Here is a 17,371-nt window from a genome sequence, read left to right on the forward strand (position 1 = left end):
ACTGAAAAGAGTCATTCTTTCAACACTAATAATGTTGTAACTGTGTAACTTGAGGTCCACAAAGGTTTTGTGAGCTTCCCAACAGTTCAATTAAATGATAAACAGCTTGCGACCATTACTAAGGATGTGGTTTATTACCACAAACACACAGCTGTAATGCAAAATACACTTTTCTTTGAAAAGAAACACTTTTTCTTGTTCCCTCTCAAGTTGTGTTGTATGAGTATGTTTACCGAGTATGCATGTATGATTACATGACCGTGGGCAGAAACAGGACCTCTACTACAGTCTTTCCGCTCTTTTACAAACATGAGGTATGAATCAGAGAGGAGCGGCCTGGGCCGCCTGAACACGCCACTGGGTGAAAAGTCACCCCACCGGTGCAGAACATCCACGCTGACGTCTCTGCCCACACCCTGATCCCCTGGTTTTTCTCCATTCATGCATCAAAGCTGGAGTGCTGCTGCTGGCTCTTTAGTGCACATTCCAGAGTGTCTGGAGCTCATAAATGTGAACTAACTTGGCTGCTCAGTAGAAACCCCCCCCCCACCCACCCCACCCCCAAAAAAAGGGCTCGCCACACCTCACACCGGTCACAGCTTTTACAACGTTGCAGGTGAACGTGCCTTGTAGGCGGAAGTCACACCCATATACAGCATGAAGCTCCAGTCTACCCTCTGGCTTGTTGTGCCTAGCACAGATGGGTTGCTGCTCCAGGCGCAGAGGCAGCGAGCTTTACAGTGTGACTTTGTGTGCGGCGCTACTGAGCAGCTGTTAATTGAGATGAGTATCAGTGGTGCATGAGTGAGAGGCCATGTGTTACCTTCCTGTAGATGGCCCCTATGATAGCGGTGCGCAGTCTCATGCCTGTGACGAAGCAGTACTGAAAGTGCTGGTGGAGGATAAGCGTCTGGAGCAGGGCGCAGCCGAACATCATGAAGGCCAGCGAGAAGCCCCACCACGACGGAGCGCCCGTCCGCTTGGTGAACTCGATCAGCATCCTGACAGGAAGAGGCGAGGGCGTGGTCAAGGTGGGCGGAGCAGAGTCAGAGGGGCCCACTGGTTCACTGCCGCATTTCCTCTGGGTCTTAGCACTACACCCGCAGCTGGCTGTGGTTACGCTAACTACGTGCAGACATCAGAGTGCCCTAGGTTAACCAAATACGACCCGTGGTAAATGTAACGTTCCAGGATGAATGACATCCACATTTTCATGCCCACTATAGAAAGCTAGCCTTGTAAAAAGACATTTGCATATGTCTTTTGCTTTGCAAATATCTGGATTTTCGCTCAAGGCTAATGAGAGTGAGAACACGTGAGAACACGAAAAATACATGTGATAGGTTTCCCCATAAGCAAAACATCACCACAGCATATCACATCGGATGGTGACCGCTAAATCAACATGCGCAGTTCCACATTCGCTTCAGACGTTCTAGGCAAACAAGATAAAGGCATTTGGTAAATGTGTACGTGGTATGAATGTGGTCTAAATCCTTTTATTAGCCAAGGTTAAATAGGATAAAGTCAGCTGCTACTACAGTGACAGCTATTGTGTTCCTCTCTGTGGCAGACGGGTGCTGTGTAATAACACAAAGAGATCTCCATGAGCAAACAGCACTGATACATCTGTTCTTTTCTGTGCCACTTCATTAGGCCCTGCTGTTGGCACCTAATGTCTTTTTAAATAGATAACAGCAGTGCAGGAAACCCAGCAACACCTCAGAGCTGCCAACAACCAATCATAAATGCCTCAAACCCACAGACAAGACAAATCAAACACCATATACCATCTCCTGTCATATGCCAGAGAACCACCCCGGGCTGTGTGTCATCAATCTATTCCGCACTGTTAAATTCTCATTGACTCTGGAGGGCCTGCACGGTCCCCTCTGTTCTCACCTCAGCAGCTGCGGGTTCACAAAGGAGATAAGGTCCTGCAGAAGTTTGAAGGCTGAGCCGATGAGGAAGTAGGGGCCGAAGGCCTTGAGCAGGGCACGCAGGAACGAGGGCGGGCGCGTCTCCTCCTGTCTGCTCAGCAGCACCTCCACCTCCTCGGGGCTCGTGGCCACGTGGTTGCTCTCCGTCGCAGCTTTGGCGTATGCGGCCTGGCCGTTCACGCCCGGCTCCGTGCTGCAGGGGAAAAGGAGTATCCTCAGCGTCCTGGCCTTAATACAAACGCTCTCCAAGCACTCGCTTGGGTTAAAGTTTTAAAGCCAGAGGAAAACGGTTTGGGAAGCTTTCTGAGTCTAAACTATATGATAAATATAATATGAGGCACAAATGTTTAGCACTGATTTTTCCCTTACGACACCCGGAATGTGAATGCATAGTAAAATATGTGAAGGAGGTCCAGATGCTTCATATGAGGAAGACAGAAGTTGTAGTATTGCCTGCTGGTGAAAGAAGCAAGAGTTTTTTTATTATTATTATTATTATTATTATTAATTAATTATTTTTTCATAAAAGAAACTAAGATGTGTTTGCACAGTGACATTCTGATCTACTTACTAAGTAACAGAAAAGGTGAACTATAAATGGAAAGAGGAAATACTTTGCAATTACTTTGGCTGAAGCTGACAGGACACTCGGGAGTGTGTCATCTACTTTAAAACACAGGCTTTGCCTGCCCGCGACACTAATGCTGGGACAGAGAGAGCCAGAACCCGGAGCTTCAGGAGGCTGAAGGGATTCTGCTGCCTTCGCTGGGACAGAACTAGATAAGCAAGGGGAAAAGTCTGGGTTGAGAGCGTTCTCCATATCTTCCTCTATACTGCTGCCTTCGACCAAATCATTCAGGGGCAGTCACAGCCTGGCGGTTAGGGAACTGGTCTTGTGACCGGAGGGTCGTGGGTTCGATTCCCAGACAGGCCATGACTGAGGTGCCCTTGAGCAAGGCACCTAACCCCAACTGCTCCCCGGGCGCCGGGCTAGGGCTGCCCACCGCTCTGGGTACGTGTGATCCACAGCCCCCTAGTAATCACTAGTGTGTGTGTGTGTGTTCTGACTGCACAGATGGGTTAAAAGTGGAGGACAAATTTCGATTGGGGTGTAAAAATCACAATTGACAAAATATGGCACATTTCATTTCAGAGTGGCGGAGGTGTGGGGTGTGGGGCGGGGGGAGGGGTTGTTGCAGGGCCCTGATGGAACAGGACCTCAGCACTGATACTCAAGTGCCAAGTATCACTTTTAAACCCTTCTGTCAATATATGCCATCTTCATTCAATCAATGACCTATAAAATAAATTTGGATTTCAGCCTTGAAAATATTTGTGTTTTCTGTGACTTGAATACTCAGGTTAGTTATGTTCACTATTAGAAGCCAAAATCTTTGATAGAAGCTGTTTTTGGCAAACCAATCCGTGTAAGAACATTGGCACCCCTGTATATGCAGGGAAGAAAAATAATCATGGAGCTATCTACCTTGTGCAGTTTTCCTGCTGGAAGGCACATCTAAACACAAGTACTGTTCATTCCCAAATCCCATGCAGCCCTTCGTCCAATTCCCAACAACCACCAACTTTACTACAACTCCCAGAATCCTGAAGACCAGAACTCTCTGCACTGCACATTCACACTTTCCTCACTGCTCTGAAAAGGTGCCCATTTCCTATTATTAGTATGTTAAATTCTGCCTTTTGTCATATCCATTACACAGTATTGCCCCTCCACAGTGCATTCTGAGTATATTTTTCAATTGTCTGTGGATGATTCTGGTTTGTTCTAGTTTTTGTCTTTGTTCTCTTGGATTTGTGTATCTGGTTTTTTGACTGTTCAGTCACTTCTGAGGCTCCCTTGGCTTGGTCATGATCATGGCTTTCTGGCTTTGACCCTTGCTCGTTGACCCTTATACAATTCTGGATCGCCCTACCGAAAACAGAATGCCAGTACTTTCATCCGCAAGCACCTAGTGATGTCTGTTCCATTGCCCACATCACATGTTTACATGGATTGCTCAACTGTGCTTTACCTTTGGGCTTTAGTCTTCTCTCCTTCCCACTCCCCAAGGAGCTTAGGAATCACCAGCTCAGAGGTATCTTGCTTGTTTAAGGACCACAGGTCTTTGGTCTCCAATGAGGATCTGTACCCTTTTATAGCCATGCTGAGAGACACAAGCATACAAAAAACCATAGCAATGTATAACTTATCAAATATCTGTTTGCACTAACCAATGGAATATGTTAAATGAAGTAAGATTATTTAAGATGAATTTGATAGACTCAAAGCATTTTAGGAGAATTTGAGTTCCATGTAGAGAAAAGGAGAGTTCAGGAGAGTTCAAGCTTCAAACTGAAACCTGAAAGCATGATCTGACTATGTTAGTGTGATTAGGTTCATCACTCAATACTGGAAAGGCACCATTCTTTATCTGGGTGCTGGCAGGATGTTTTGTGGACTGTTTTTGTGGATGTTTTGTGGACTGTTATACTAAAGGTAACTGGAAAATAAAAAGTACTGAAAAATAGCTTAAAAATATGAATGAAAACATGATAGTTAGTGACCTTTTATCCTGAAATATACAATCACCCAAAAAAGAATTTCAACAGTAAACTGCTGCAAAAACAAGTATACCTCGTAAACCACCAAAAGGTCAATCTTGAGAGGAAGCCAGCAGTTGATTCTGGACAAGGATTCTAAGAATGAATGAAAGTGTTAGGACATTTCTGCATGTGCACTTAAGTTATTCACTAACCACAACATCCAAACATGACAGTGTCTTTAATACAGGTCAATTTACAAGTGTCCACAAAGCTCGATTATTTGTGTGCACGCTTATCATTAAATCTAGATCATCGTAACATAACCCCCACCCACCACTTCCCCATATGACCAGACACACGTACGTTGGTAGGATCTGTGGCCGCACTGGAGAAGAGGGGGGGATTCTCATTGAAGCAGGACAGGATGAGCTCTGCCAACGTGGTGGCAAAATACATGTAGAAGGTTGTAAAACGCAGCTTGTCTGTGACTCCCTCCTGCAGAGACAGGAATGTAGACTCCTCATTTGACCTGCTGTAAATGGTAAGCCGAGGGCATCTTCCTCTCCTGATCAACTGTGTCTACCCTCGCCAAAGTGCCTGCATTTTTCTCCACTGGTCTGAGACATACAAATCTTCCATTGCATTCCCATTGGAGACGTCAGGGCAGTGCACGGGTTTACACAGATTAAAGGCGGGGACCTCAACCTGGTGTTTGTGTGGGCACAGGCCTTGGCTCAGAGTAGGGATCCAAAATAAGAGCACTACTCTCTCTCTCACTCTCTCTCTTTCTTTCTCTCTCTCTCTATCTCTCTCCCCATCACAATAGCTTTGTTCTCAGTGTCAGGGAGGGAAAGAGAAAAGAAAACCGGAGCTTCCCATGAAAGGAGGGAACCTACAAAACATGAGAAAAAACAGACACAGGCCGTGCAGAGATAGGAACTTGAGGTCAAGAATGCGAAGGTTTCTGGTGGTTCACGGAGGAGAGAGACATAATCAACTCTAGAATATGGAACAGCAGGTATGAAAATAAATAAACCCCAGAAAAATAATGGTTTGGTTAGTAACCTTACACTGCTAACAGACTGTAATTCTCTTTGATGCAGCAACTGTGCTTTGGGCAGTGGCCTGCTGAGATGTGTACGAACCTGGTTGGCGCGGATGATCTTGGAGCGGAAAGGCACTATGGCACACAGCACTGAGAGCGTCCAGAATATGAAAAGCACTCCGGAGGACTGGACCCCTTTCAGCCTCTCAAACTGGATGAGGAAGGTGGCCAGCAGCTGACAGAAGGAACGGCAGCAAGAACAAAGCTCATGTAAAGCCTGCCATGCTCAAGCTCAGAAACTGGTTTTGAACATACAAAGCTGTGATTTATACTGACATTACATCAAATGGGAGAGTCCTAGAAACAGGTGGGCTACAGGTTTATAAAAGTTTGTACGTGCGAGACATGGAGCAACATCCTTTCGTTGCCATGTTTACCATAGTCATGCCAACTATTAAGGGAGTAACAAAGTATATTGGAGGTCTGACGTTTCCCTGCTGCATCTCATGAAAGGAGGTGAAAAGGTCCGTCCAGCACACAACCCATAATATGAGTCCAAAAATCTACACACAGAGAAGATTGACAAAGAGAGACAATATACATCAATAACACTTTACGTTACAACTCCACTGTAACAACTGAACCATGCTTTTCAATACACTGGATTATTAAGTCACCACACCGCTATATTCATTTAACTAAATGGTATAGATACACCTTGTGTACATGGCAACATCTGTGGTGCATTGTTTAGCGTCACCATTACAACCATTGTGACATTTGAATTCAAATATATATAAGGACCCCATGCATGCACCAGCTTACCGTTTTGATTCTGTTTAATATAGACATCATGATGTAGCCTCTGTTGTTCCGTTTGAGGTAAAAGAGGTAGAGGGGGAAGACCAACCACAGGTAGATGCAGGGGATCCATGGCAGGACAGTGAGCTGAAAGCACTCTGGAAGGTCGGGGACCTCTGCCTGCAGGGTGAGATTGTGCTCCTGCAAACAGAGGAGGAGCTGTGTTAAAGGCTGCACAGCCAAACCATGCACAACAACTACACGATACTGACAACACAACACGCCGCCTTGCGATTATACCGCCAGACCTCCTGATTGCATCATATACACACATTCAGAAGGCCGCATGTTTCTCAGAAGGTTGCAATGTGGTGAACTACTGATGTGACATGGTTTATGACTGGTTTGCATTACGCCGAATAAGATTTGCCTTTTAGGGGTATATGTCTGTTGAGAGCAATCAAATCAGTCACAAAACTCATTTGAGGATGCTCACAGCATGCCACAAAATGGTGGTGGTCTCCTTTGCATATTGCTGCCTTCCTGGTTATCAGTATTGGAAAGTCCAATATAGTATCAGATGATTTGACAAATGAGTTGTTGTGCAGCTCTGCCTACAGCACTGTCATGCACAATGGACACTGCCATGGGCTCACCATCCTGAGACTGCCAGACGCCAGTGCCCGCAGGGACCACTGACCAGCACGAGGCCATTACCAGCAGCAGAGGGATATCGAATCCCAGCTGTATGCTATATCAAAGCATAGCTTATTTATATAGTATTTTACAATACGTGTTGCCAAAGACCAGCTTTACAGATGTCTGCATCCAGATCCAAAATGAGCAAGCCAGTGATAACAGTGGCAAGGACAAACTCTCTAAGCAGAATAAGGAAGAAACCTTTGGAGGACCAAAACGTAAGAACCCATGCTCATTGGGCATTATCTACAGTCCATACTACACTGCATTATCTACAGTTCATACTACATTGCATTATCTACAGTCCATACTACACTGCATTATCTACAGTTCATACTACACTGCATTATCTACAGTCCATACTACACTGCATTATCTACACTCCATACTAGACTGCATTATCTACAGTTCATACTACACTGCATTATCTACACTCCATACTACACTGCATTATCTACAGTTCATACTACACTGCATTATCTACACTCCATACTACACTGCATTATCTACAGTTCATACTACACTGCATTATCTACAGTTCATACTACATTGCATTATCTACAGTTCATACTACATTGCATTATCTACAGTCCATACTACACTGCATTATCTACAGTTCATACTACACTGCATTATCTACAGTCCATACTACACTGCATTATCTACAGTTCATACTACACTGCATTATCTACACTCCATACTACACTGCATTATCTACACTCCATACTACACTGCATTATCTACAGTTCATACTACACTGCATTAATTAAGTTGACACCAAACACTTTTGAACTGGAACAAGCATCAGTCAAGAAAAAAAAAAGCTGCCCGAAGTCCACGACAGCTTCTAACATCTGAGAGAAGGTTTATTCTCTTGGACATTACTGACAAGAACAGAACTTCTCCTCACTGAAAACCCAAACTGATGCAACACATATCTCAAATCTAAAAGTTCCACATGCTAAGAGAACACCTCTTGCATGTACGTGAGACTAAATGTATCTCTGTAGCTGGATAAAGATGACGGTGTCCATGTACATGTTAGACTGAAGGAGGAGTAAAAGAAATGGTGGTGATTTGTCTTCTTGGTGTTGACCTCGTGTAGTCTTTACAATTCACTAGTCCAAGGGGAAGCTAACCATTCAGGAAGTTGAGGAGGCAAAAAGCGTGCTAGCTCAACAGAAACTTCAGAATTCAAAGTGCTGCTATTTCTAATTCCTACATTTCTACATTTCTTCATTTTTGGCACTTGTGATAAGGAACAATTCATTCTGAGAGTGCATACCATAGATTATTTTCTTGTATAGTATTACTCTAGGATTTCCCAACATACTGTAGAAACTTCCCAAAACCCTTTCGGTGGCAGTGCGGTGAGTGAGCTGTTGGTGAGAGCGCTGAGAGCCGAAGACCTCTGCACTCTCGGCAGGGAGAGTCTAACGCAGGATAAACACAGCTGCCCGGTTTCTCGCTGTTTCCATCATCAAAGCGTGAACGCGTGTGCGTAATAGAGCTACACCCGCAGGAACCTATCACACTCACCCGCTGTTCTATCTAAACCTACAGCTTGTCTGGGGCCTTCAGACATCCACTACTTCTGTGCTTGTGGAAATATTCCACTGGCCTTCGGAGAGGCCTTCAGTGAATGATTAAGAGCAAAAACCTACAATGTAATGGGTAAACATTTATCCAGTAGGCAAAATGTTTAACAGTGTGTCCGAGGCTTCATGCGCCGGCGTGTCTCCATCCACTCTGACCAGTGAACGAATATTAATTACCACGGCTCCTAGGTGGTCATGAAAAAAGATGAAACTGCTGCGGTTACTGACTCATAGTGACTTTGCTCTTTATCTGGTTTATTGGTTTCCGTTGCGCCAAACCCTATGTGTCCTAACACTAACCTTCTGCGGACCACGCAGGCAATCAGCCAGGCTGATAACTGCCCTCAAGGTTGGCTGAAGGGCAGGCTTAGTGTAGTAGTGCCTTTACACACTGCATCTTGGACACATCGAACACCTTGAGTAAACAGGGGCAAGGTGAGCAGTGTAAATCAAAACATATTCTGTCAGGCTTTTTGCATTCATATTTTAGTCAGCGAGAATATCTAAACACAGATGCATAAAAGCTGAAGCTCTAGACAGTTTCCCTACTGAGCACATGTTTATTCATGTGCTCTCATGAAGGCTTTCCCAACATCCAACAGTGCTTATGAGGAAATGAAAACACTGCTCAAGCTACAATGATTGTTTTTAGACAACAGTGTGGGAATATGATGCAAATAAAAAAAAACCAATCTGTAGTGAAGCAACAGATTGCTATGGCTAATACAGCTTTAATACCCACTGAACGGGACAAAAATTAGAAAATGAAAGATTTAAACTTTGTACAATTCATATTTATAGGAATGACTTTAGAAATCAATCTGCTTGCAGCACATATGCATCCAACAGACACATGCATTTATGAAATAACCATCTTCTTTATATAGTTTTTCCTTGTCAATGATTGTCAGGCCAGCATTAATATTCACAGCAGCTGACATGTTCTGTAGGAACTAAGAATCACCTTCCCAGAATAATAATGTATGACAGTCATGAATTGCATGATTTGTTTCAGTGAGTTTTGGGAATGTACAGTTTTTTAAATTTGGTGTAAGCAAATCTTTCTGGAAGAACACGTTGTTTTTACATCCTGATAGCTATAACTAGAAGACCTACATTGACAAAGGAGATGTCTTGGTGGCTGTGCTGATCTCTGTAATGAGGAACTAAGAACTTGTTCCTGCTGTATTAACCAATCCTGAAATACTGTATCACCACACTGAGGCCTCCCGTAGGTGTCAACAAGTGCACACAGTAGGGAGAAGAGCCCGCAAATGTTCTAAGCGTCTTAGAAGCATCTAATCCTAGAGGCATTGAAGGAAGCTTTGGATGGATGTGGTGGCACTGAAAGCAGGGGGTAGACCCAGTGGAAGGCAGCAGTTTACAAGGACAGCCATACTAACTCCCATTACATTGTACCACCCAAGGTCGTTTTACAGTAAACACAGGTAGAAGATTTTAAAAGTGCAGTGCTTATTCTAAGTAATGGGAACAAGGCCACTTTTATTTGCTATGTAATGTCCTTATCACACAGGCCGTAGAGTGAGTAAGCTTTCTTTCAGATGCACTTTGATAAGGGAACTACTAATTATACACTAGTTATCAATCCACATTAATTCTACACTATATATACAAAGCTAGCTAGAATATTATCCAACAAGTGACAGATCACGCAGGATACAAAATTCCTAGCACACATATATTTAGAAGCTGTCCAAGGAGGGTGGGGCCGCACTTGAGTCTTGCCCCCCCCCCCCCCCCAAGATTTCTTGCTCAGTTCTATCCATCCAATCCTTGCCACTGTTGCCTCTGCCTCTGGATTGGTCATTAGGGATCTGAACCCCTACATTTGTAAAGTTGCATTGTGATAACATGTTGTGAAAGCCATATATAAATAAGTTTGACAATGCTATCCCTTTAGAGGAAGAGATGAATATGCATTGTTTGTGTTATAAGGACACTTAAAAACCATGATCACTCTAGAAGCACATTGGTCATGTATCTAAATCAAGTTGCCCACCAACACACTGTTTGAAAAATCCCTGCTGACAGTTACACACAGCTCCAGCTGGGGTGTACTGCAGTCCAACCCAAACTCTCAGCAGGAAGTGTGTGTATGTGTGGGTGTGCAAGCTTTGAGTGACTTAGAGAGAAACAGACTGTTCCAAATTGTATACAATTCAGATGAACAGCCAGTCAGATGTGGGTGTAACAGGTAATCAGAGGGAGAAGGTGGTAGATATGGGCCTATGTATAAGTGTATGAGTATTACTAAATACATGAGCACACTGATGACCATTGTATGAGTTTTACTACAGCTCTCCTTTGACACAGATACAACACAATGTATGGGAGCGGAGCGCTCATGGTTTATCACACCATGTGAGCCTGATATGAAAGCTCATTAAAGGAAATTTGTGATGTTTGTACAAGTCGCACGAGCGCTCCGCTCCCATACAGTGTGTTGTATTTGTGATAAAGGAGAGCTGTAGTGCAATTCCTCATACAATGGTCATCGGTGAGCTGCCATATAAAGAGGGTCATCATCACTGCCCAAAAAAATCATCGGTCACCCTCCTCCCTGGAGGAAGTAACTGCTTACAGCACAGTAGCCGCTGTCTCAGGAAGACACACAGAATCAGAAGACACAGTACACACCCAGGGCGCCAGACGTTTGAACTGCTGCCATCTGACAGCTGTTACAGATAAATTAAAGCGAGGAATACAAATGTAACAACATCCTCTCATCGTTTCAAGGCAATTTCTGTTTATTCAATGGGCAAATGTCCATCCATCCATTATCTGTAGTCAGGGTCACGGGGGGGGGGGGGGGGGGGGGGGGAGGCAGGGGCAGGTACACCATGGACAGGTCTCAATGGGCAAATGTGCAATACAAATTTACATTTTAAAATTTTGATGCTTTATTTACCCATTTATTTACCTGCTTATAACATGTTTTTTTTTACTATTTTATTTGTACCAAGAGAGGGGACCGTATATTTAATTTCATTCTGCAAGTGTACAAGTACAATGTGCAATTTATTCATAAGCTATTATGGCATTGTGCTCAATGGCCCAGCAGCTGTCGGCTATTGAGAACCAAATAACTTCAGACTGTGTTCAGCTCCACTGTAAACACATGTGCTCTGGCCACAAAAACCTCCTCTCATAAAGGTTTCCTGTTCTATCCTAGTGACAATGCAATGTTTTATAGTCTTCTGGCCACACTGAAAATGGGTTAAATTTGTTAACAAATCATAGCACTGGTGAGTTAAACCGAGATCTTCTAACATTAGTGACCTCATTTACAGTCCAATCAATTGATTATAAAACTGCTAATTCCGCTGTAATTAATAAGCTTTCTAATAACCATATTTAAGTTTGAATTATATTGGTCAAGTAGCAGAGGGATACGCTCAGTGTGAAACACACAAGAACGGGTGGCTAATCTAACTGTCTTACTAAAAGTGGATTTTAGTGCAAGGCCAACAAATGCTATTATTCATTATAAATGGCAGAGTTAACATACATTTACTAATGCATTACAGGAAGTAGCTCTTCCCATACTTAAGGTTTGCTCTGCCAACCATTTTAGACTCATTGTTTTCTTTTGATGTAATTACAATATAACTGGTAATGGCAGTTGGTATCATATGAGTAGAATCCCATGTGGAAATGAAACTCAATGCATTTGTAATGGAATATTACCCACAATTTTCTCTACCATACTGAGCAAAAATGATCAAAATTATCTGTGTGTTTGTGTAAATGTCTGTGTGAGAGTCTGTGTAAATGTCTGTATAAGAACTTTTCACTTTTTTTCACTTTTCAGGAGGAGTTAAGAGGTGATACTCATGTGATCAACCACATAAAACTAAAAATTTTGTAACAGTGTTAAATTTGACTCCATGTAACAGTGTAAATTTATACTTTGAGAGAATTAAATGAACTGATTTTTTAAAATCCCAATTTATTGCAAGTTTCAGAGCTACAGAGGTGTAGTTGAGTGTGACTGTTGTAGAAGGAAGTGGCCCTTTGAGCTTCTGTGAAGTCACATCTGTTTACCTCAGATGACCAGTGCTGTGGTGGAGAGCATAGCCACATAATCCATGAAAGTAAATGTGGGTAAATGTGGGCAAAGAGATAGAGCATTGGATGCTCATAAACAAAAACAAACAAACAAAGGGAGGTGGAGTCTAAGCAGTCTTCTGGAATGCAAAACAAATCTGCCAGGATGAATAAAACAACAGATTTTCTTGAATTATCTGGTCACCTTACATGGCACTTTATGCCTTGCCTTAGTTCTAGTTATATTGGTATGGAATGCTTTGTGATAATCTCTTACAGATTAAGTAGCTAAACCCACTTGCCATCAAGTAGAAAGTAGGGCACTTTGCTATAACTAATTACTAAGAATGATTCCTAAAATCTAATTCCTAATTCCTAAGTGCAGGTTGCTGTACATGAATGACCTATTTGTCCAGAATTCAACAGTTTTATCTTAACATGAGAATAAAAAAATAGTAATTTGTGTAGAGACACAAAGTCAAATGCACATGAATATACACAACTGCTACAATGAATTTGTACCATCAACATCAATATACTATACATAGTGCTATATGACCTTAACAGTGGATGACTGCCATATCTCGTGAACTAAACGAACATTTCCACTGCTTAACAACTACTTTTTTCATTTGTTTTCATTCCTTTCAGTCTGCGCTCTGCTCTGAAATTCAGGATCAGCAAAGAAAGTGTGACTGCCCTGCTCCATCGTCAAACCGCCGCTGGGCATTTTAGGACACAAATGAGTGTGAGAGGAGGTCAAAAGAGAGAGAGAGAGAGAGAGAGAGAGAGAGAGAGAGAGAGAGAGAGAGAGAAACCTTTGCTAAGAATCCTGGCACGATAGGGTACAGTATGGAGGTGATCAAACACCCCACGACTCTGGGAGAGGTAATCTGAGTGGAAGTGAGGAGAATTAAAGGAGTTTCTTAAGAGCTCAATCCAACCAGAGAGCAGTGTCTTAGTCTTCTTACTCCTGGGATTGGACCTGAAACACCTCATGAAACAGGACAACTGATCAGTCTTCTCAGACCAAAAGTCCACAAGAAAAAGCTTTTCTCTAATTGTTTTGTTGTGAAAAAGAACAAAGTTATCTTTGATGGTAAAGAAATCTATAACTAAAAAGACACAGAAGCCATAGCCAAGTATCTGTGATATTGAGAATATATGTCTGTCTTTCCCACCCATCCACAACTGCACAGTTCAGTCTGTTAGTTTAGTGCTCAAGTTTGTATATCTTGGCTTGTAGTGTGTTTGCAAAAACATTGTTGATATGAACTACAGTAAGGTGATATCTGGAAGACATGAAGAGCTATAGGTGAAAGAAATAGAGAGTCTGTACGTGAGTGTACAGAATGCTTATTTGACATTACAGAATAAATAAAATCTAAATGTCTTGAAATCTTAACACTTTCTCTCAGTACTCTCACTCTCAGACTACTTCTACTTTAGATTGCGTGCCCTTAGCTATGAATGGCCCGATAGAACCACACAAGAATCTACGGTCTGAAATTTCAGAAGCAGATTCATGCCTATTAAGTTTTAAATGATAAAACAATTATTCATTTTGAGGTCTTCCTACGTCAAAGAAAATGTGTATACAGTTTAGTTGTTGGCCAATTTCTAATGTGGCATGCCTGTTCAGCTTTGCGAGAACTCCAGGGACCAGGAGAATTATACATCCTGGCTGTGTGTTAGTGTAAAAAGTACACAAAGATGCAATCACCTTGAATAATGAACAACTTAATATTCCTTTTAGAAATCAGTGGAGGCAATAAGGACTGGATTGAGAAAAGCTTACTATGCTCATATTCAATTAACCCACATAGCTACTAGCCAATATGTAGTGAATTTGTAAGTGACTACATTTTGGATAAGGCAACAGTAAAGGTAACAGAGGACACACACAGGTTTCGAGATATTTCCCTGGCAACAAAATGGTCTCCGTAGAGATCTATTGGATCACTCCAACTGATAAGACATGCAAACTTGATGTACTACTAGAGGTACTACTAGATAACCACATTTATTTCTCCTCATATTGCTAATTCAACTCGAATATGCAAGTTCCTCCATAGCAATGTCAGGAATATCAGACCATTTATCTCCAGGAAAGCTAACTAAAGAGCTTGTTCAGTGCTTTGTCATCTCCAGACAGGACTGCTGTGACTCACACCTGGCAGGCCTGCCCCCCTGTGACATCACACCTTGAGCAATATGTCCAGAATTCAGGTTCACATCTAGTTTTCTACTTCAACTGCACTCATCCAACTCTGCTCTGCACATTCTGTGTTTGAGTCTCTAGTACTGGTTGACCTGAACCACCATCCTTCAAGACACGAAAAGAAAAGAAATGCAAACTCTCTCTGTCCTGGCAACCAGCTGGTTAAATTAACTTCCACTGGCTGTCTTCAAACTAAGACTGAAGACTCACCTCTTCACTAAGGACTCAAATAAGCACTAATATTACATTTAATAAATCTACAGTCTTCATTCTCCTCTTGCCAATGTTTTAGCCTTAACACTAATCATAGGCTATGAGGTAGTTGATAAAGACTACAATGCTGTTCAAAGTTGCTGGTCTAACACACATACGCGAATGTCAGACTGACAGGTAGGCAGAGTCCTACGCAACTTTACCATTTTACATAGCCTACCATGATGACATGATTATGAGACGTTTGTTGTTGGAAACCTGTGGCTTTCGCTGCTCTACTGTGATGCTACCTTTTCAGCATCGTAGTTTACAACATTCTCAGCGTGGAAAAGCTTGGCAAAGTGGTTGTGTACCGGAGGGCTTTTGTTTGTTTGGCAATGGAAATACAACATATAGGCTATGCATATAATACATAAATACAATGCACACGATGTGTTGTTTATAGGCTAAAGAGAAAGTTTGTAGTCGCGCTAGAAATACAGTACAAAGCTGATGTACAAAGCTGATGGAAAAAAGCCGATGTAGAAAAGGTTAGGTTTCAGTTAGGCTATTCCTGACATAGTCCAGTTCACCACACCAGCCTAAGTCGAGCCATACGACTTACCCAGAATGGAAGTTGTGATCCACATAAATGCTCCATCGGGGCACTGCTCCTTGAGTGGACCTCTTCCTTACGTAGAAATGATGTGGCGTCTTGTCTTAACTCTCTTGGTCGAACATAAATTACACACGCACACACACACACGGTCGCACATATACATTAACGAATGAATGTATAGTCTACCGACTGACAGACGGCATTTAGGAAAGTGTTGACCCCCCCGCTGTTGTCGAAAGGAAGAAGTCATTCGGAGGGTGTCATGACTCGGGTACGCCTTTTCCTTCGCAGACTCTCCTCCCTAACACTAGGAGTGCAAGTTAACTTATTGCTGGTGGATGTCTATTCCGCTGAGGAAGGGAATAATGCATAACATTCATTACGATATGTGTACTGTGCTACGATTTATACTATATTAACTCTCAACAAAACCGATGTTTTTTTCAGTTTTTTGGGGGGCGAGCACGCCCTCTGCTGGCCGTGCCGAGAACACAATCAAAGGTTTGATCCTGACGAGTAAGATCGCATTATCACATGCATTTCAACATGGCTCTTTGTCCAAGAGTGAACCTGTGCCTTTGCTCTGAAAGGCCAGGGTGTAAGATTTCAGTAGGTTTTTTTGTAGCTTGGATAGCTAACGTAGTGTTAACAAGGTAGCTCATTAAATCATTGTTCTTAGTCCACTCAGTCCAGTTAGCTAACTAGCTAGCTATGGTAACTTTTTTGATTCATGGATCAAATTAAACTAATAATTACATTTAACAGACTTTGTTTGAAACGTTGAGGTCAAGTCATTAATAATTGCTTGCCAACACCAACAATAGTTGGTGTCAGCTAGCTAGCAATGATCGTTATTAATCAGTCCATAGGCGAGCTATCCATATTACCCAGACTAGTTAAACCTTTGGAATAGGTTTGAGAATGTATACATCAGTAGCGAACCGTGACCATTAAACCTGAGCCCGCTCCCATCCCCCCCCCCCCCGCCGAAAAAAAAATGTTTCCTTTTCTAATTAAGTGCAATAAATAGAAAATAAAAAACTGAGACGACAGTACAGCTTTAGAAACGCAATAAACAATAACACCTGTACTAGATAACTTCTTAAGCAAAATAAGATTCCAACAAAATAAGGTTCACTCCGTGTTCCTCGGGAGCGGAATATGTAAACAACGCGCACGAGGGCATCAAAGGATTGAGTTAATCCCGCCACTAAGAGGGAAGATATGATTGGTCAATTTTACTGTCATTTGAAACTGGTATTGCGTTGAATTATAACTGCCAGGACCTCTGTAAACGAACAGCGGGCATCACAGTGCTAATAGGGGGAGACACAGGCTCACAGGCTTCCACTTAACCCCTCACCTTCCAACACAGATTGAATAGACACGAGTGAATAATTTATTTGCTTATATTTCTGTAATTGTTTAGATGTCGATTGTCAAACTGTAAGTAGATTTAAAAAAACTGGATAAATTGTATTATATATATTTATGTTTTAAGAATATTTTAGACCCTCTGAGAGGGCGTAGAGGGCCCTGACGGTTCCCCACTGGTATACATAACACTCGTCATCAACATTGCATAATTCACGATTCGTGAAAGTCTTATAATCAACCAAATAGAACTGACTTTACTAAATAATT

General features: G+C 42.4%; 1 protein-coding gene across 5 annotated transcripts in view; it reads right to left on the reverse strand.

The window, feature by feature from the left end:
* The window catches only part of abcc3 (ATP-binding cassette, sub-family C (CFTR/MRP), member 3), a 46,131-nt gene extending 30,028 nt beyond the window's left edge, over positions 1-16,103 (reverse strand). For all 5 annotated transcript variants that reach the window (XM_077000081.1, XM_077000076.1, XM_077000077.1 and 2 more), the window contains exons 1-9: positions 15,734-16,103; positions 6,355-6,531; positions 5,967-6,092; positions 5,630-5,764; positions 4,848-4,979; positions 4,576-4,637; positions 3,974-4,105; positions 1,903-2,133; positions 824-1,001 (exon numbers count right to left, since the gene is read on the reverse strand). In XM_077000081.1, the coding sequence (XP_076856196.1) occupies positions 824-1,001; positions 1,903-2,133; positions 3,974-4,105; positions 4,576-4,637; positions 4,848-4,979; positions 5,630-5,764; positions 5,967-6,092; positions 6,355-6,531; positions 15,734-15,769 (1,209 nt within the window). In that variant the 5' untranslated portion in view covers positions 15,770-16,103. The remainder of the gene's footprint in view (positions 1-823; positions 1,002-1,902; positions 2,134-3,973; positions 4,106-4,575; positions 4,638-4,847; positions 4,980-5,629; positions 5,765-5,966; positions 6,093-6,354; positions 6,532-15,733) is intronic.
* Positions 16,104-17,371: the final 1,268 nt, after the last annotated feature.

Source organism: Brachyhypopomus gauderio, chromosome 3 (genome assembly GCF_052324685.1).
Source record: "Brachyhypopomus gauderio isolate BG-103 chromosome 3, BGAUD_0.2, whole genome shotgun sequence".
Lineage (NCBI taxonomy): Eukaryota > Metazoa > Chordata > Actinopteri > Gymnotiformes > Hypopomidae > Brachyhypopomus > Brachyhypopomus gauderio.